The sequence below is a fragment of the Cervus canadensis genome, chromosome 4, assembly GCF_019320065.1.
Source record: "Cervus canadensis isolate Bull #8, Minnesota chromosome 4, ASM1932006v1, whole genome shotgun sequence".
NCBI classification, from domain to species: domain Eukaryota; kingdom Metazoa; phylum Chordata; class Mammalia; order Artiodactyla; family Cervidae; genus Cervus; species Cervus canadensis.
In genome coordinates this window covers 38,586,222-38,608,262 of record NC_057389.1, presented here as the reverse complement: position 1 = coordinate 38,608,262, position 22,041 = coordinate 38,586,222, and the positions used below count along the sequence as shown (strand labels likewise).

Here is a 22,041-nt window from a genome sequence, read left to right as displayed (position 1 = left end):
AGTCATGTCTGACTGCGACTCTATGGACCGTAGCCCACCAGACTCCTCTGTCCATTGGGTTCCCCAGGCAAGAATACTGGAGTGGGTTATCATGTCCTCTTCCAGGGAATATTCCCAACCCAGGGATCAAACCCTTGTCTCTGGCATCTCCTACACTGACAGGCAGCTTCTTTACCACTAGTGCCACCTGGGAAGTAGGGTTTAGAATGTTTTTAAAAGCTCCACAGATTTTTTAAAAAAAAAGCTTCCTAGTTATTTCTGATGCAGAGCTAGATTTGCTACCACTGGTGGTGGTGGTGGTGTTCAGTTGCCCAGTCTTGTCTCTTTGCAACCCCATGAACTGCAACATGCCAGGCCTCCCTGTCCCTCACCATCTCCTAGAGTTTGCCCAAGTTCATGTTCATTGCGTCGATGATGCCCATCCAGCCATCTCATCCTCTGACGCCCTCTTCTCCTGCCCTCAATCTTTCCCAGCATCAGGGACTTTTCCAATGAGTCGTCTGTTCGAATCAGATGACCAAAATACTAGAGCTTCATCGTCAGTCCTTCCAGTGAATATTCAGGGTTGATCTCCCTTAAGATTGATTTGGGAGATTTTATTTTGGGGGGGCTCCAAAATCACTGCAGCTGGTGACTGCAGCCATGAAAAGACACTTGCTCCTTGGAAGAAAAGCTATGACCAACCTAGACAGCATTTTAAAAAGCAGACATTACTTTGCCAACAAAGGTCTGTCTAGTCAAAGCTGTGGTTTTTCCAGTAGTCATGTATGGATGTGAGAATTGGACTATAGCTGAGCACCGAAGAATGGATGCTTTTGAACTGTGGTGTTAGAGAAGACTCTTGAGAGGCCCTTGGACTGCAAGGAGATCCAACCAGTCCATCCTAAAGGAAATCAGTCCTGAATATTCATTGGAAGGACTGATGCTGAAGCTCCAATACTTTGGCCACCTGATGCGAAGAACTGACTCATTGGATAAGACCCTGATGCTGGGAAAGATTGAAGGCAGGAGGAGAAGCGGGTGACAGAGGATGAGATGGTTGGATAGCATCACCGACTCGATGGACATGAGTTTGAGCAAGCTCCAGGAGTTGGTGATGGACAGGGAAGCCTGGCGTGCTGCAATCCATGGAGTCACAGAGTCGGACACAACTGAGCAACTGAACTGAAGATTGATTTGTTTGATCTCCTTGCTGTCCAAGGACTTCAGGAGTCTTCTCCAGCACCACAGTTTGAGATATTTAGTCTCAAGCCAGCTCTTTCACTCTACTCCTTCACTCTCATCAAGAGGCTCTTTAGTTCCTCTTCACTTCCTGCCATGAGAATGGTATCATCCGCATATCTGAGGTTGTTGATGTTTCTCCCGCCTGTCTTGATTCCTGCTTGTAACTCATCCAGCCAGCAGTGTAGAAGATTGCAAAGAACTGATCCTTTTCAGTCAAAAAGTTTTGCCATCTGCCGGGCATTTTCTGACAGGGATCAAGATATCAGAAGCCCAGTTGGATAAGCAAAACCTCCTAAGAAAAGAATTTCAGCAAGACACTTTACAACAAAAATCACCACAGGAATAAAACACTGTTATCTTCAAATTTAAATTTATTAAGACATTCAGCTATGTCAGTCTACATCCAAATCTGCTACTAAAAATAAAATAAAGTCACATCCCACATTAGGAATACCAAGTTGAAAAACACTTTTTGAGCCAAGCCTATTGTATAAATAAATGACTAGTTTCTTTTCATATCAAAATTCCCATAAAAAATTACATTCCCCCCTCCCTAGTTCTACCTGTAGCCATGATGAATGTAAAAATTTAAATATGACACATCCTTGTCAAAGAAAAGGTGCAAAGTCTATTAACAGATTTAAAAGTGGCATTTGCAGAGTGTGATCATACGTTATGTACTCATTCCCAAAGTGCAAATATTGCCATAATTTAACACTGCTTTGATTCAGTTGCCAAGAATTAAACATTACACAGGATTGGAAAGTACACTCAGGGCCTTTCTCAGTGCCCTAAAGCCCTTCCCACTTTGGTCTCCTACATTAACGTGGACTCCAAAGTGTTCATTAGAGTTTTAGTTTACTTCACACAGCCAACACAGTATACAGTGTATTAACAAAAGTTTCATATACATCAAAATATTGAAGACTCCATCATAAAGTTCAAGAGTCTCGGATTACATGAATGCACCCGCAAGGCCCACGTGCCCTCCCACCCCCTCCCCCAAAGCACATACGAAGTATGAGCGTGCTTCAATCTTTGAATACAATCAATGCTTTTACATCTTTGATTTCATTTCAGTGCTGTACAGATAATCACCTGACTGAGTTCCAATTAACTGAGGGGAAAGGGGGCGGGAAAAAAGGGCTGGTCACCACTCATACTCTGTAACAAGAACGGTCCTGTTCCGTAGAGTGAAGGATCAGTTCCACCTCTGCCTGCTGCCTCCTGTGCCGTCCTCATGCTTGTCATCCTCCTTCCTTCAGCCCCTTTCAGATGCTCAAATCTCATTTATCCCTTACAAATCAGGGGCTGTTTCTGAAGTTCCTGAGGTTGAATCTTCTTGGCAAACCTCTACCAAACACCAGCATAGGATATATACATTTTGATTAGCATACACTGCAAACTTTCTCCCCCAGTGTCAAGGGGATGAAAGCAGGTGGTCTCCACTGAGAGCACTTCCTGGATTAGATCCTTGGAATGTCAAGTTTCCTGCCTAATCACCTCATACATTCGCTCTTCAAATCTGAGCACGAACTCTACTGTGAGTTAACTTCATCTCCGGAGAGGGAAGTGCTACTCCTGCTGCTTCTCTTCTAGGCGGACCTCAACAGGAAGAGCTTCATCTTTTGCACCAGGAGGATTTTCCTTGGGCTCACAAGTCCCTTCCTGGCTATCTGATTTTCCGGCAACACCCTCGTCCTTATCTCTAGAACCTTCTTGTGCCCCAGGCCCCCGAGGCTGCTCCTGGCCCGGGGCTTCAGTGCCTCCCTGGAGCACGTGCTGCTCGGCTCCAGCGGGAGGCTGTGGGGCCGGCTCGGCGCCTAAGCCAGGCAGCTGTGAGGCGTTCTTGAGCTGGCTGTGGCAGAGCGGGCAGGTCTCCTGGACGTACAGCCACTTTTTGAGGCAGCCTGCGTGGAAGAAGTGACTGCACGGTGTGATCACGGCAGATTTCATGTCCTAAAAGGCAAGGGAAGAGATACCTCATGAACGTCTATTGTCTAAAATCTTTGCCGCTACACATGCGTTCTAGTTCCAACTTTTCTTTCCTACAAATTCTCCATAGAAAATCTGTAACACAGATCTTACAATAAAGCTCACTGTGTATGTTTATAATAAACCTCTTGCCATCAGAGACCCCTTTATACAAACAATACAAGAACCACTGGCTAAGCAATTTCTAAAGGAAGTAAAAACCAAACATGAGGAAGAAACGACCTATGTAACTGGGTTCTGTCTTTGTGTGAACACCAAGGTATAAAACTGTAGCAGTATGATTACTGGGTCTCCATGAGTATAATTAGAACTTCGGGAAATCTGATGAACATGGAACTTTCTCCATTTTTCGCTTCTACACAGCTCAAAAGATAATTCCATGATGAGATTATTGGCAAGGAGACAGAATCAGTCAGGGTATTGGCAAGGAAGTGGCAACTTCGTCAGGGACGATGTACATCCCAGTTTTCACAATACAAGCCAGTGTTTCTCGGCATGCATCAGAACCACCGGAGTGCTTAACCATGCACATTCTGGGGCCATCACAGACCTTCTGATCTGGCTATCTGAAGATGGCATTCACAAATCCACAGGTACAGCAGGCCACCTGTGGGACTTTAATGCACATTTAAGTTCAATAACCACTGGAATAAGCAGTGGTATACTTTGCACTAATAGTCTCTGTATAAGATATATCTGAGGAGGGAAGGCTGAGGATATGAAGTTTAAATTATAATGACACACATTTGGTGAATTGACCATTAATTTTGTCTCAAGTCCCAAAACATGGAGTTGTGGCTATCGCAGAAATTCCTTGCCAAGGACCAGTAACACCTGGGAGTGGACTTTTAAGCAGAAAGCCATCCAAGGAAGAGCAGCCAGCTGGGAAGGTAAGCGATTCAACTTTCGTTTTCTGTGTGGTGTCAGCAGGTAGTCCAGGCACCTCAAAAAAAGTGATGTGACAACGGGAAACACAAAAAGAGGACTCTCGAGTCCCAGAGACGGTATATTTAGACATCAGCTGCTGAAGCCGGTGTGCCCCAAATCTGTCTCTGCCGTGCTTCGTCCTACATCCTACAAGGCTACCGAGCACAAAGGAGCCAGAACGAAGACAATGGCCACTTAATCTGGTGGGGGGGAATCTACACTGCTCCTCAATCCCCTCAAATGCAAAACCAACCTGGAAAATATTCTGCTAGTACCCCAAGTATGCTCTAGTAACAATCAAAAAGTGACAACTGGGAAAAATTCCTCTTCCTGACAGTCTTAACACACAAGCACATAACATCTACACTATAAAGCAGCTTGGAGCAAGTCCCTCCCCTGTATACTCACTGACACTGTTAGTCGCTCAATCGTGTCCAGCTCTTTGCGACCCCATTTACTGTAGCCCAGCAGGCTCCTCTGTCCATGGGATTCTCCAGGCAAGAATACTGGAGTGGGCTGCCATTCCCTTCTCCGGGGGATCTTCTCAACCTAGGGATCAAGCCTAGGTCCCTTGCATTGCAGGTGGATTATTCACCATCCGAGCCATGAGGGAAGCCCCTGATACTATCTATGGTTTCCTTCCATCAGCCTACACTCCTTTTTAAGAGTGACTACAAAGGAACAGCTTGTGCTGTCACCCAGGGTTTCTGCCCGTATCTCCTACACACAGTTTAACTTGAGAAGCTGCCGTCACCCCCCTGCACAGGTGACTGCCGACTCAAGTCTAGGCCTGCTGTATGTTATTGTGGTTGTCTCCAAGCTGATTTAAATACTATCTTTCAATTCTAGAAGACAGTCCATCCTCTACGGAGGCTTCTTGTGCCAAAGATGTCAGGGAGGCCACCTGTAATGTACACCGACTGGCTGCCGCTACTGTATCTCCTGCCCCCTCTGTGCTTCCACACAGAGCCTGCACTCATCTCAGACACCCCTCAACTACAGAGAAGCACTACCCTCTCCACCTACACTAACTGTATGAATGAACATTTATTCCCCACCCTGGAAATACCAGAAGGGAAAGAGTCAGAATCTTGGCACACCACTTTTCAGAAGTTGCTGACTCCTGACTGATAGTATATATTTGATAGTACATATGTATGTGTGAGTGTGTAGATACTATATATATTTATATATATATTCAGGAGTAAATATAAAATACACCTGACCTGTTTTTCCTTTATTTATGGGTGAGCAATAATGTTGAAAATAACAGTACATTAGAACTTGAGGGACTAAATTTAAAACTTACTTTAGAAATAAACTGGAAATATTTTATCAGGTCTTTAATAATTTCTGAGGCCCACTATTTTTCACCCAGGAAATTTAACTTGAATTTGGATAATGTGGTTAAAGTCCCACAGGGTACATGGTGTGGCCCACCCAAATGGCTTCTTACTGCAAGAGTTACCTGATAACAGATGGCACAAATATCGTTGTGCTTCTCCAGCTGCTCCTTCGTAGCAATGGGTAATGATTTAATCTTATTCACAGCGTCCCTGCGGAGCAGGAAGCTCTTCCACCCCAGCTGGGCCCGAAGCCACACATTATAGTAGGAATGGATGAAGATGATCATTGAGCCCATCACTGTCCATTCTCCAAAGATGGTCTCTGAGACGCCATAGGCCACCACACACAGGGCCACGAGAAACTCCAGCAGGCGGTAAGTGCCATTCACATAGTAGATGACATCGTCCATGTTTTCTACTGGCTCTTTTCTGAATTCCTCGACCATAAATAAGACATAAATAAAAAGTGTTCCCAGAACCTGAAAAACAAAAAAGGTATGCATATATAATCACTACAAAAAGTTTTTCACAGACTTTAAACAATAACATATTAGTAATACCTTTAGGATGTTAAGATTTAATGTGCAGAGGAGACAGTGGTGTAATTAAAATGTGGGTGATCTCAGTAATGCAGATCTTTGATACTGAAAAGGACCCTGAGTTAACTTTCCTAAAGATGATTCTAATTAAATCAGTCTTCTCTGACTTATCCTTTCCCCTGCTCCCCAAGCCCTCAAAATTCTATCTGAATTTTCCTAATTCTGTTATTCACGCCTGTTCCTCAACTTTTAAAGAACCTTTACTTCTACAAGGAACAATGAATAAATCTGTATCATCAGTGCTACATTCTTCTTTGTTACTGATTAGGCAATCAAGTTTCACCTGTAAGTTACAATAAGCTTATCCATTCCATGGTAATAGTTTGTGTGTATATGTGTGTGTAAAGTACATGTCTGTGTATATCATATCTGTGTAACACATACACAGATATCATACATTTATACACATTATGAAATAATGGATATTTTCAAATAGGCATTTACTTAAAAGTGTGTTCCAAACAAGCACTAAATTCTTCTAATATTTTATAGTCACTTATCTATTTAAGGTTTTCATGACATTATGTCATGTGACATAATGTCTATGTCATTACAGTGACACAGATTGGCCTAGTACTTCAATAACGTCCAGTAAAGAGCATGGGAAGGAATCACCTAAAAAGGCCACTTATAATTGTTAATCTTGAAAAAGTATGTAATTCCTTTTCCAGAGGGAAAAATAAGAAAGTTACTTATTATACAAAGTTCATTAATCATGGACTTACCTGAAGAGAGGTGAGAATGCTGCTAGAAATAATGATAAGAAGCCAAAAATCCATGTGGAAAAACTGGCAAATCATGTAAGCCATATAAGCAGGGAATACCAGTAAAAATAAACAAAGGCTCACCGCACGGAAGTGTTTCCATAAACTCCTAAGGAAAGAAAAGTATTCTTTTAACGTGTCTGTCACCTGGCAGGACAACCCACAGGTCTTGTGCCATGCTTCACTTTCACAACATTTTACCACACAGCTTTCTCCATGCCAGCCACAGGGCTAGATTTCAGGGCAAGTCATGTCCAAGGCGTCGTACTTCAAAGGACGTGACTGATTTCTTTTCCCTTAACCTGGGGCACTCAGTCAATTGCCAAGTATTACCAATTCTTTTTTTTCCCCCTCAATAGTTTGCTTCCAGTCTCATTCTCACTCCTAGCAACGTCAGGCTTTCACAGCACTAAACCTTAACAAGTTTGACAGTAATTTGCTTTGTTAAGTCATGACATTCTCTCCTCACCTGCAACACCCTTGATGAAAATCTCTGCGGCCATCTGTGTGACCGTAAGTGCAGTGTTACTGAAAGGAATGGCCCTCAATGAGCAGGCATATTACCCCTCATGTGTGCGGAGGATGAGGAAAAACTAGGAACCATGGAAATCTAAGACCTACTAGCGGATCATCCTCCCTTCCGGCCCCTATTCCTGAAAACATTAATCATCCTAAAGCTCAACTAGCATAATACTGTCAATACTGTCTCTAAACTTCCTAGCCTTGCATCTGAGGGCCTCCACTCCCAATTTTTTGGCTCAAACTCATCAACATCTGTCCTTTACTATAAGCAATGATGGCTAACTGTCTTCCCAGAAAAACACAAGCAGTCTTAAACATCCCACCAGAAATGTCTCCATTCCGTCTTGTTTTCTAAACCCTTTCAACTAGTTCAAGCTAAACAAATGTATTTATACAAGTAATGTAATTTTTCCCCAGGAATTACCTACCCTCTAAGAATTCTTAACACCTGTACCAAACAATCATACAATGAACTGAAGCACTGTTTCTTTCCAAATATATTTATATATAATACATATTTTATATATTATATATCATATACATCTAAATACCTTTATATTTTTATTTTATATTATTTAAGTAAACATATTTTTATATATGTACACACATTAAAAAAAAGTCTTACTGTCCAAATTTAAACTGCTTGAAAAATATGATAACTCCAGCTCCTGAGCATAAAGGCATGTTTGAAGTAAGTGCCAGATAAAACTTGAAAATTATTTCTGCTTGAAATTTTTCAAATTACTTTCCATCTATTACTAACTTTTCTTACCACCCATCTATCCACTCAAGTGCAAAGCACTATGATGTAAGCAGGACATAAAGCTAACCATAACTATTACACGCAAGAATAGTTACACATATAATGTTATGCTTTTAACACACACAACATATCAAGAGATTCCTTAGATTCCAGCTTTTGGTTCCATTTGAACCCTCCTTACTATCAATAGTGGAATACACAGCAGGAGCCCCCCTGGTTACCACAAAAAAAGGAACATAATCTTTTCTTTTGTTTACATCTTCATACACTGTAATATTCTAATAGATAATTCCTTAAATATATTCCAAATTTAATACAGATTGTGTATCAATTTCTAAAAGAAAAATGACACAACCCTCCCACAACAATTGCCTTAAGCAGAACTTTGAAAAACTCTATTTATGCAAAAAAAAAAGAAAAGAAAGGTATGATTTTCACCTCCTACAAATTTATTGCTTGCTTTATATTGGGTTGGCCAAAAAGTTCAGCCGTTTTTCCATGCCATTACGGAAAAATCTGAACATAAACGTTCTGGCCAACCCAATATATTCAATTTATAAGCCATCTGATGATGGAATGACTTATTACTCCAACAAGGGATTTAAAAAGATGCTAGGTAATTCCATTTACTGGGCAAATAAAAGCCAAAGTTGGAGTAATTGTGTAACATCAGGATCACAAATCTAGAAATCAGCATGAGCCCCAGACAGCTGTCCCCTCTCTTAAAAACAAAACTCAATTATAATCTATGTAAACTGAACACTGAGACTTAAACCATTTAATGATTTCCTATAAAACAAACCCAGATTATTTAAAAACATTATAAGAAAATGTGAATTTCAACCAAAATCATTTAAAGTTCATGGCTACAACAAAATTATGCTGTTTTACTTAAATATCAGCATCTGTGATATGGGCTTCCCTGGTGGCTCAGAGGTTAAAGCGTCTGCCTGCAATGCGGGAGACCCAGGTTCGATCCCTGGGTCGGGAAGATCCCCTGGAGAAGGAAATGGCAACCCACTCTAGTATTCTTGCCTGGAGAATCCCATGGACGGAGGAGCCTGATAGGCTATAGTCCACAGGGCCGCAAGGAGTCGGACACGACTGAGCGACTTCACTTTCACTTTCTGTGATATGTTCTCAAATCCATTCGAACTAATGCAAGGGAGACAGAGAAGTAGCATAAATCATCCTCCCTACCTTTATTATAACATTGGGCGGGGGAGGAAAAGAAACCACACAAAGGTAAATGCTGTAGTGTGTGTGACTGTCCACAATCAGCAATTCTAATTAGAAGAAAGTAAATTATCATTGTGGTAAAAATTAAAGCTAGGTCCTTTGGAAAGTGTTTCACAGCTTTTCCTGTCAAACATTTTTCTTATGAGATGTTAAGGGACAAACTTAAACTGCCACTGTAGCTCTGCTTTAAGATTCCAAACTTTTATTAAAAAAAAAAAAAAAAAAAAAGCAGAAAGGAATTATTGTAACAATAGCTACTGTAACAATAGCTATAATAGGGCCATTTGCCTGAAAACTTTAAGCATATTTTTCAAAATCAAGCTAGCTATGATCCACTTACATCATGTAGGTATATGATGTGAGGTTGCTTAGTTGTGTCCAACTCTTTGCGACCCCATGGACTGTAGCCTACCAGGCTCCTCCATCCATGGGATTTTCCAGGCAAGAGTACTGGAGTGGGTTGCCATTTCCTTCTCCAGGGGATCTTCCCAAGCCAGGGATAGAATCCGGGTCTCCCGCATTGCAGGCAGATGCTTTACCGTCTGAGTCACCAGGGAAGCAATGTAGGTATATATTTACATATATTTATACATGTACATAGAAAAGTAAATACAAAACTATGCCAACAGTTTTAACCTATGTCTAATTTCTATTTTAGATACACACAAACATTATATACATATATATCCTTATTTCAGTTAAAATTAAACAAAAATCTAATTTAAAATTAAAAATAAAAAGTATAGCATAAAGTAATACTGGAAATTTGTTCCATTAACAGGTTAAGTACTTACACAGTGAAAAATAATTTTTTTAATTCACCTCAATCCATTTCATTTAAATGTTGATCATTTAAAAATTTGCTATATAATTTGAATACAACAGACTATAGTTGTAAAATTCCATGATAAAAACTGTAATCAAATTTACAGATAAAAGTAACAATTATATCTATAGCTAAATCTGAGGCACCTTTTTAAGTTAAACACTGGAAATTACCTCAAACCAACGCCAAAATCACATGAGGATGTCCCCCTAATAATTACCTCCTTTGTAACAGAGACAAGCAGTGTTTCAGTATTACCTTTTAATTGTTCTTCAGAATTAGGACATCTTCATTTCCCTTTTTTAATCCCCAGTTGCAGTTAACTGAATTAATCATAATCTTCGATTCAGAATGCACTATCTTTATTGGTCTGTGCAAGTCCCTCTTTTCATTAGTTATTAATAATAATCCAATCAGCAATTTTAAATACCTAAACTTTAAAAGGCATTTATATCCTAAGTATTTACACCTGAAGGACTGATGCTGAAGCTGCAACTCCAATACTTCGGCCACCTGATGTGAAGAACTGACTCACTGGAAAAGACCCTGATTCTGGGAAAGACTGAGGGCAGGAGGAGAAGGGGACGACAGAGGATGAGATGGTTGGATGGCATCACTGACTCAACGGGCATGAGTTTTAGCAAGCTCTGGGAGTTGGTGATGGACAGGGAAGCCTGGCATGCTACAGTCTATGGGGTCGCAAAAAGTCGGACACAACTAAGCAACTGAAACTGAAACTGTAACAAGCATTCATGAACCCATCTCTCTGTAAAAAAGAGAGGGCCTGGGCCATAATCTACTCTAAGCTTGAGGCAGCTGGACTATTCTAGGACCTGCCTCCCTTCACCCAATGAAACCATTTCATGAACCCTGTGCTCTTCACTCACTTGATTGCTTCCTTCACATGTGCTGCTTCATCCACATGTATCCCTAAAGAGTGTCTTTTAAAATTCTGTTTCTAACATAAAAATGACATTCTATATTATCATCTTTCTTGATTTACTTATATACTGCTATGAATCATTCATAATGTTTAATGTGGCACTAATGCTTTTAATATTTCACTGTGGCTATTATCACATGGATTCACCCCCTTTCCTGTCTGATTAGTGTATGATTTGCTCCCAGGTTTCTGCTATTGTGAAATTGTGCTATGAACATGCTTCTACATGTCCCTCCTGAACATGTGCGAGAATGTCCTGAGTATGTACATAGAAGAAAATGCTAGTTTTCCAAAGTGATTACACTGATTTACATTCCCACCAGAAATCTAGCATATCCTGGGACCTACGTTTTCTTCTCGCTTAGGTATCAGCTGACATTCTTCTCTCTCTCTCCTCCCTCTTCTTTTTAATTTTTTAACAAAGTTTATTTATTTATTTGGCTGCTCTGTGTCTTAGTTGCAGCATATGGGATCTAGTTCCCTGACCAGGGATTGAACCCATGCTTCGTGCACTGGCAGCGCAGGGTCTTAAACACTGGACCACCGGGAAGTCCCTCTCCCTTTCTTTTTTCCGTTCTATTATTTATTCATTGCCACTTCCATGGGTTCAAAACAGTAACTCTGAGAAGTCTTGATTCACATTTCTTTGACCACTAAAGACACTGAACCTCTCTTCATATTCATTGTTTGCTCTTTCACTAAAAGCCTGATGGTGTATTTTAGCCACTTCACTCACTGATCTGAGCTGTTTATATATTCTAGATACTAATTCCTAGGCAAGTGTGAATACTATAAATACCTACTCCCAGTTTGTAACTATCATGTCTAATTTAAGTTACCTTTAGGTTTACAAAACGTTATTAATTTTAACAATTAGATTTACCACTTTTCTTTCATAATCATACTCATTTTAGTCGGTCTTTTCACAACCAGCTCCATCAGTTTAACAAATTTTTTTCCTCCTTGAAGGTCTAAAATATACTACTCTATGCAGACTTAATTTTTTATTTTGACATTTAAGCCTCTACAATTTTGGAGCTGATTCTTTTGTTTATGGCTATGAGATAGGAATCCAATTCCATCCTTTTCCAAATAGAAATCATTTTTTTCCAGCTACATTACATGACCACCTGCCCCAAGTACCTGACATGCCCCTCTGTCGTGCACCAAAGGTCCATACATATATGGACTTGCTTGGGGGCTCCATTCCATCGGTCAAGTTGTCTGGACGTGAGTCAATTATTATAAAAACTTCATAGTATCTCCTATTTTGAGTGAAATAAACTTTATGTTTCTCGAGTTGTCTGTTTTGATTTCAATATGGATTTATACTGGCTTCAAAGAAGGGGAAGGGCTGGGCAGAAGATTCTTTCTATGATTTGGAAGTCTCTGTTTAAAGCATGGACATCTGTTCCTTGGATTTCTGGTAGCACTTGCCTCGCCTGTAAAGCCACCTGGGTCAGGATGTTTACCTTTTGTTTCCATTTCTGTAACAGTTACAGAACTAGCCAAGCTTTTCAATTCTTGAATCAGCTCTGGTAAGTTATATTTTTCTCACAACTTTTCCATTTTATTTGTTTAAAAAAAAAAAAGAAACAAGTACTGCCATTTAAGTCGTGGGAAAGAAGAACAGAACCCAACTGTTCATTCCCATCTCATCCTCTCACAGCCAGGAGCCTCACTTGCCTCAGACTAATAATGCTGCTATATGCAAGAGTAACAGTGACACCCATCCAAAATTACCACTCCACACCCACACACAGGGCTTCTCAGTCTTGCTCCTTTCCCTCTAAATTTCCTCTGCATTTGATCTCGGAGGGAGAAGCCAGTAACGACGCTAGTTCAGCACCCTGGAAAGACCCAGAACTGGACTTACTGATCCTTATGGCACTGAAATTATGATCTTTTTTCCTCTTTCCCAAACTTTCTATAGTATTCTATTAGTCTTCTAACTAGCACAGTTAATAATACTAAAGGATACTGCCAGAGATGACAAAAGAGTAATTGAACTTTGGTCAAAACAATTTAAATGACTATTTAACTGAGTTCACCATTGAATTCAACATCTTAAAAGCTTTTATTAAAAAAAAAAAAAAAAAGCTTTTATTGAGAAATTCTAAACCTCAAAACCAAATCTCAAATAACTATAATGATTAAAATTATCTGAAACATATCCAAGAGTTTATTTAAATTAAATGGACTCTTTCAGCAATTTTACCACTTGAGAAAGTTTTCAGAATGTTTGACGATATGGGATATGAGGATAGAAAGGTAAACCTGATTAACCATAATTAAAATGCTAATTTGGAGTGTTTTTAAACTCTCCTGTCAAAATTCTATCTCCCCCAAGGCTACCTGCTCCCTTACTCATAAATGTACCACCAAAGAAGCAATTAAATCAGATATTTCAATAATCAATAATCAGAATGTACAGAAGGATGCTGGAAAAAAATAGTGGCACTGAATTTAAGCAATTCCTTATAGCATGTCCTTATATAAATTACCATAAGCCAAAATGGTATCTTAAAGAGCCAAATCATAATTGGCTTTTATTCATTAAGAAAATATTTGTAATATGAGATGAATGAATTTGAATCCAGTTGGTCCCATAAGGTGTCAAGAATCCCCATTATAACCTCAGTTAGCTGCAAACAAGCCGTCAGGTAAGACTGTAAAAATTTCATTAATGCTTGACAACCTTTATTTTTCTCTTCTTCGTTTGTAGTTCCTCAATGTTTCCTCTCCTTTAGTACTATACAGAATAAAACTGTATATTATTTGTTACATTTACTGGACTAAATTTTATGCTCTATATTCTTTATTTCAAAACTGGATATATATAAAAAAGTATTACATTTCTCTGAAGAAGAAAAGCTGATTTGTAAATTACTTGGCCTTTAATGTGATGTTGAAGGAAAAACAACAGAAAAGTCAAACACATATAAAAACTAAAAATGTAAAGTTGTTAATAAGCTAATACCAATTATTCATATTATCTTCTGTATCTAAACAATATCTAAATCTTCAGGCAATGGACTCATGTAAAGAATACAACAAAAATGTCTTTTAGAGACAGCCGTCAGATTGGGAGAAAATAATAGCAAATGAAGAAACAGACAAAGGATTAATCTCAAAAATATACAAGCAACTCCTGCAGCTCAATTCCAGAAAAATAAATGACCCCAATCAAAAAATGGGCCAGAGAACTAAACAGACATTTCTCCAAAGAAGACATACAGATGGCTAACAAACACATGAAAAGGTGCTCAACATCACTCATTATTAGAGAAATGCAAATCAAAACCACAATGAGGTACCAGTACACACCAGTCAGGATGGCTGCTATCCAAAAGTCTACAAGCAATAAATGCTGGAGAGGGTGTGGAGAAAAGGGAACCCTCTTACACTGTTGGTGGGAATGCAAACTAGTACAGCCACTATGGAAAACAGTGTGGAGATTCCTTAAAAAACTGGAAATAGAACTGCCATATGACCCAGCAATCCCACTTCTGGGCATACACACTGAGGAAACCAGATCTGAAAGAGACACGTGCACCCCAATGTTCATCGCAGCACTGTTTATAATAGCCAGGACATGGAAGCAACCTAGATGCCCATCAGCAGATGAATGGATAAGGAAGCTGTGGTACATATACACCATGGAATATTACTCAGCCATCAAAAAGAATTCATTTGAACCAGTCCTAATGAGATGGATGAAACTGGAGCCCCTTATACAGAGTGAAGTAAGCCAGAAAGATAAAGAACATTACAGCATACTAACACATATATATGGAATTTAGAAAGATGGTAACGATAACCCTATATGCAAAACAGAAAAAGAGACACAGAAATACAGAACAGACTTTTGAACTCTGTGGGAGAAGGTGGGGTGGGATGTTTCAAAAGAACAGCATGTATACTATCTATGGTGAAACAGATCACCAGCCCAGGTGGGATGCATGAGACAAGTGCTCGGGCCTGGTGCACTGGGAAGACCCAGAGGAATCGGGTGGAGAGGGAGGTGGGAGGGGGGATCGGGATGGGGAATAAGTGTAAATCTATGGCTGATTCATATCAATGTATGACAAAACCCACTGAAATGTTGTGAAGTAATTAGCCTCCAACTAATAAAAAAATTAAAAAAAAAAAAAAAAATGAGGAAAGTTGCATTATGCCAGAATAAATTGTATCACTGAGAAAAAAAAAAAAAAAATGTCTTTTAGGAAGTTTCTTACTTGTCTCTAGATGCTCCCAGCGCCAAAACAATAGGATCTGCAATCTCTAACATAGACTGGAGAATAGAAGCTACAACAATGAAAAGGATAATACTGAGCAGGAATGCCCGGTGAACAACTTGCAGTTCTATCAGACCAGTCTGCACCGCCAGGATTAACAGCGTAACTCCTTCTGTCATGCCCCTGGAAAAGTGTACATTTTCAGAAAAACAAACAGTAATCAGAATCACATTTAATTTTGGGAGAAAATCATCCAAAGGCTTATAGACTATTGTTAAATATTTCTGCTCTATTCTTAGACAAAACACCTGATCAGAATATTAATGTCAATGTAGTAATATACAATCATAATGTAGCACTACATATGCAAAACGTAATAGCTATAATTTCAGCATACAGTGAGGAGAACTAAAGCAATGTCTAAGATAAGTGCTCTAACCAGGCTTTGCTAATAAGCCAGATACCCCTACCATTCTTAGCCACTGTATCCCTAGCCACTGAATTATATACACTTATATTATGAACTGGGCTTCCCAGGTGGTGCTAATGGTTCCTGCCAATGCAGAAGACGTAAGAGACACAGGTTCCATCCCTGGGTCAGGAAGATCACCTGGAGGAGGAAGTGACAGTCCACTCCAAAGACCCTGGCCAGCTACAGCCCAGAGGATCACAAACAGTCGGACACAACTGAAGCGACTTAGCACGCATATTATGAACTATCTCCTGATTATAAAATATAGAACCATTATGTGAAAGTCTATAATTTTGGGGTAGGAAATGTCTCTTCAAGAAGTCCATAAGAACCAGAGACATAAATACAAATACTTTTTTTGAAATTCAATTTCCTTATGGAATATATATACAAAGTCCTAAGACCTTTTTATCCTAATGACTTGAATTCTAAAGGATCTGGCAAATAAATGAGAAATGAGCAAAGGACAGGTACAGTTTTCAAATCCACAAATTAGCAAATATTTCAAAGTTTGATAATCAAAGTACTGACAATGTAAAAAAAATGAGCAGACTAATGCTGAGATGTAAATAGGTAAAACATTTCTGGAGAAGAATTTGCTAATAAACTTAAAATGTAGCCTCCAACTAATAAAAAAAATTTAAAAAAAATTAAAAAAAAAAAAAAAAAACTTAAAATGTACATACCCTTCAATTCAATAATCTTACTGGTAATTTACCCTACGGATGTAGTACAAAAATTAAGATATATAAATAAAGATGTTTAGGATATACAGATATGAAAAAGTGAATAATGGAACATGTTATGTGTTATGGGGATATGATCAGTAAAATCCAGACTGAAAACTTAAGTAGGACAAACAATCTGATGTCTTCAACAAATAAAATTAAAGGGAAAAAATACAGAGATAACAGGGACCTAAATATTGAAAGAAACTTGAGAGGCACACCCAACCTTTGCAATATGGGCCTTATTTGGATCCTGAGTTGAGCAAACAAAATGTTTTTTAAAATTCAGGCAGATAATTCAAGGAAATACGAACACCAACTGGGTATCTGATGTCAAGGAATTCTTCTATTAGAAATGAATGTTCAATTGTAGTTATGTTTTTTTTCTAAAAGATTCAGAGGTAAAATAATACTGTATCTGGAATTTGCTCCAAACAAATGCAGTTAGGTTATGGGAAAAAACAGGTGGAGTGGATGGGATGGATACAGAGCACATGACCCTGGCCACATCACTGGAGACGGGTGCTAGGTACATACATGGGGGTTCACTTTACTATTTTCTCAACTTTTTTGGTTTAAAATTTTCCTATGTAAGGGTTTTAAAAAAAGAGACATGAACAAAGATACTGATAGTAGCATTATTTAAATAGCAAAAAAAAAGAGAGATACATTATTTTTGTAATAATATGCATTCATCAAAAAGAATGAGATGTATCTGAATGTGCTGACATAAAAACAAAATATAGAAAACCTATCTAACCCATACTGAGTGACAAAATAAGGTATAGAACAATGTGTATAGTATGTGGAAAAGAAAAAATATATATATATACTTTTCCCTTTTAAAAAATTTTAAAATAACCACTTATAGCTGTTATCTTTGTGGAGAGGAAATGAGAAGTAGGAGGAGAAAGGTGTCACTTTCCCTTTAGTGCTCTTTGAATGGTATGAATTTTGTGAACTTAAACAAGAATTATTTTTCTTTCTTGTTCCCAGCCCCTCTTTCCATTATAAAGGTATTAGCTGGGACTGGCAGGAAAATTATGGAGCACAGGTTTTTTTCTTTTCTGTCATCAAAAAACTAATATACAACAAAATAAAAATATCCTCTCAATTTACAAGGTACTCAGCATCCACTATTTCTGAAATACACCATAAAGATTTAAATACTTCAAGAGGTTATGTAAACTTAAATAAATAAAATCAGGAAACCTCTATATTAATTAAGATAACAGGAATCGTGACAAGTTCTAAAGATAGTTTCCTATTACCTGATCTCAGTGATTTAGTAACAAATGGAATAACTATTCTGCATCCTCATTAATGTGTCTTTTGAAACTTCAATTGGTATAAAAATTATGTTCAAACATAAAAAAAAAAAATCTTTAAGGGAGTATCCAATATAGAAATCTGATTTTAGCAGAGTGACACAAATTCAGAATGGGAAAAAGCTATCAAAAATCTCTTAAATAAATCTAAGATAGGAAAGTATCTAATATACATGTTATGTACATACAATAAAAATACAATTTTTATACACAGAAATTTAGGGGTTTTTTTTAATAGCATGTTAATCCAAATATAGCAACCATTTCCCCCAAAAAAAGTCCTCAAAATTCCATTTCCTCTAAAATTTATCAACAAAGAAATTCATCATTATTTCTTTAAGTTAGGTAAGATTTAAATTTCTAGAGCTGTTCGGAGCAAAGAACTTACCGATTCATGGCAGGATCATTCATGAAAGCTCGGTAACCCTGCAAGTAAAACTTGCAGAGTGTCAGAACACCCAAGGCAACAAAAGAAACCGTGAAGACCAAACCCAAAAGTGAGTAAGGAGTGCTGCAGCATTCAGCAATACTAGAAAAAAAAAGGGGGGGGGGAATATTGACAGATAAAAATTGTTTACCTAAAGTTAAAACATCTTAGGCCTTTAAATAACCACAAAGTTTGATCTGACCCTCAATGAAAACACCCAAAATCTGAGATGAGATCACCTAACCACTCTGTTAAAATAATTTAAATCCATTCTCATTATTATCCTAACCTCATTTTCTCTTTGGCAAATATTTAGTATACAGCACCAAATCTGAAACAGTCTTTTATTTTTATTTATCTATCATCTCCTCCAAAGGTAGTGAAACTTGAAGGGCCTAAACCTTGTTCAAAGCTTAAGAAATATTTAATTAAATACTGATAATATTCAAAGGAAACTCGTATGGTTGCTCATTTTTCCTTCTGAAAAGTTTCGGCTGTTCAAATTGATCAGGCTGCACTGCTAATGTGGTTACTCATCAAAACGCCTTCTTTGATCATCCTGTTACAGGGCCTGTCGACACCGCAGCTGCCAACACCTCTCACTCCAACAGTGGCTTCCACAGTACTGGTGCTTTACACTTGAACTCATGTTTAGGTAAATGCATTCCTTTTCTGGGTTACTTCAAAAGTTATGTCCAAGAAGACAGCCTAAGACCATTTAAAAATAATTTTAATATCAACTTTTAATAAGGAGAACTGGACTTACACTAAACCTTGAAAATACTCTCATGTTTTATAGAAATACGTTCAATACTTTCATTGAATACATTAGAAAATAATTTAACAAGTATTTTGCAAATATATGTAACAAATTAATGTACCATTAATTTGGATTTAGCATTTACAAAGCAACTAATAAAAAAGGTCCAAAGCACAGTATCTCAAGTTTTAAAATTTCAGTGAAGAATTTCATTTGCACTGATGAGGAATTCATTCAGGCAAATCAGTATCTGCCCTTCACTATGTAGCTCCTTGCCTCTGCTACATTTACACAACTGCTTTTAAAGTTACTTTTTATGTGAAAACATCTAATTTCATGTAGATCAGTGTGCATTATGATGCAGAAAAAAAAATTTTTTTTTGTTTTTCCATTAGGAGCTGATATGATAGTTCACAGCTAAAGAATAAACAATTTTATGGCATTCTTATAAATCTAATTTCTGCAATGTTTGATATTTTTCTCAGAAAAATCATTATGTAACATGTTTCAACAAATTGCCCAGTAATTTAAAAATATGACAATCATGACTAAAAATAACACTAAAAATTTTACTTCATTCCCATTGGAAAAGTCTGAAAATTTTACTCAATGTTCATACAGTTTATTTTTTCTTGTGTCCATCTATATTTAAAGAAATCTTTTACACCCAAACAGTACAATTTAATTACATTTTCAAGAGGAGCACATTCTTTCAGTCTTACTTTAAAAAAGAGTGTGGTGCCATTTTTCAAAAGAGTATACTAAAGAACACAAAAGGTTTCAACCTAGCTTTGGGGAAGTGAAAGAGGCCGGGAAATTTATAAAATTTTTCTTCCCTTCTCTTGTCAATGAGACATTTTATTGATTTTAGTTTCTATTTCCTGACTGCAAAAAATCCCTTCTTTTTGCTTTTCAGTTTGTTTGCTATGTTTTGTTGGTTTGTTTTAGTCAGGGTATTGTGTTGAGATCCTTTTTGTAAGTTAACTTGTTCTTTGACAAGGCAACACACACACACAAACTGGCACATAAGACCATCAAGAAGTACAAAGAACAAGGCTTACAGGGATATACGTCAAAGAACCACACAGGAACTTCTCTATTACAAATTAAAACATTCTTATACTGAGAAGCAGAAATCTGTCCAATGTATGGAAAAGGAATAGAGAATAAAATTATTTGGCAAGATGTCTAAGCCTCACCTAAAATCTCAGCATTATTTTCTTACTCCATAAGCTCGAACGCATTCACAGCTTTTCGATTTGTTAAGCCTCTTACATTATACTATGCTTCATTTGATCGTGCTTCACAATGGATAATAATCTGGTTTAAAACAAGACGAATCCCAGCCCACATTTAGGTTATCCTAATCACAGAACTATGTATCTCTCTTTCCCTTTAAATTCACTTACTTTCTGGATCATTTTAAAACTCTGCATAAAATTTCCATAATACTTAAAAACAAGTAACAGTGCAACTTAATAACATGCTGGCCATTAAAACATATTTGATATCAATTTATACCATGTTATAGAAGCTACTTTCTAATTAAAAGTCAGCACAAAATCTGACTCAGTACCAGTAAGTTATTTTATTTGTCAAAATAGGTATCACCCCATGTCATCTATATTGTCATTTAACTTCGTAATGTTTTCAATCTTAACAAGTAACCTGCTCCTTAAAGAGAATAAATCTGTCCTAAGCTTCTCCTCCCCGATACCACTTAGTGCACAGTACGCCATCATTTTGGATGGCTGGGAAACAATGGCTCTATTAACTAAAATTCAAAACTTGTATTTGCCTATATTTACTTCCCAGGAGGAGTTTCTTTCTTGCCTTTTAAAGTGTTTCCTTTTAAAGAGTCAGGGAACGAAGATGTAGACCCATCTGCCAGATTCTGAGGGCTTAAGGTGGAAAATTCAGAAAAGGACAAACGTCTAGATAAGCTCACAGACAGATGGAAAACGGACTCTAAACACTGAAGATTTTTAAAATATAATTTACCTTAAAAACCAAGTGTTACAAAAAAAAAAAAGTGTTAGAATTCCTTTCAATTAAACAGCAAAGTACTATGATATACTCATTTTATCATTATTTGACTCTATCTCAATAATGAAGGAAAACATCAAAAATAACGGGGCAGGGAATTCCTTGGCGGTCCAGTAGTTAGAATTCTGTGCTTTCCCTGCCCAGGGTGCAGGTTCACTTCCTGGTCAGGGAACCAAGATCCCACAAGCTGAGCAGTATGGTTCAAAAAAAAAAAAGGTATAGTGAAAGTGTATATGCAGTCATAGGATTTGGACTCAGATGGGGTTTGAATGTCAAAACCCCTTCTTCTGACACTGTCACCTGGGGCAAGTTATTCTTGGTACAGTTTCCTCAGCTCTAAAATGGTAATGAGAATAAAAGCACCTTTCTTGGAGGGCTGCTATAAAAGTGAGTGTGAGTAACTTTAATAGTGTGGCTGGCACATACTGTTGTTGTTCAGTCACTAAGGAGTGTCTGATTCTTTGCGACCCCATGGACTGCAGCACACCTGGCTTCCCTGTCCATCACCAGCTCCCAGAGCTTGCTCAAATTCATGTCCATCGAGTTGGGGATGCCATCCAACCATCTCATCCTGTCGTCCCCTTCTGCTCCTGCCTTCAATCTTTCTCAGCATCAGGGTCTTTTCCAATGAGTCAGCTCTTTGCGTCAGGTGACCAAAGCATTCGGGTTCAGCTTCAGCATCAGTCCGTCCAATGAATATTCAGGACTGACTGGTTTGATCTCCTCGCTGTCCAAGGGACTGTCAAGACTCTTCTCCAGCACCATAGTTCAAAAGCATCAAATCTTCGGTGCTTAGCTTTCTTTATGGTCCAACTCTCACATCCATACATGACTACTGGAAAAACCATAGCTTAGACCGTATGGACCTTTGTCAGCAAAGCAATGTTTCTGCTT

At 38.1% G+C, this 22,041-nt stretch overlaps 1 protein-coding gene across 4 annotated transcripts in view; it reads right to left on the bottom strand.

Annotated features, from left to right (window-relative positions):
• Positions 1–1,577: 1,577 nt before the first annotated feature.
• Positions 1,578–22,041, bottom strand: part of RNF145 (ring finger protein 145) — a 61,104-nt gene continuing 40,640 nt past the window's right edge. For all 4 annotated transcript variants that reach the window (XM_043464834.1, XM_043464835.1, XM_043464832.1 and 1 more), the window contains 5 exons: positions 18,303–18,443; positions 15,387–15,569; positions 6,817–6,964; positions 5,615–5,971; positions 1,578–3,183 (listed from right to left, as the gene is read on the bottom strand). In XM_043464834.1, the coding sequence (XP_043320769.1) occupies positions 2,800–3,183; positions 5,615–5,971; positions 6,817–6,964; positions 15,387–15,569; positions 18,303–18,443 (1,213 nt within the window). In that variant the 3' untranslated portion in view covers positions 1,578–2,799. The remainder of the gene's footprint in view (positions 3,184–5,614; positions 5,972–6,816; positions 6,965–15,386; positions 15,570–18,302; positions 18,444–22,041) is intronic.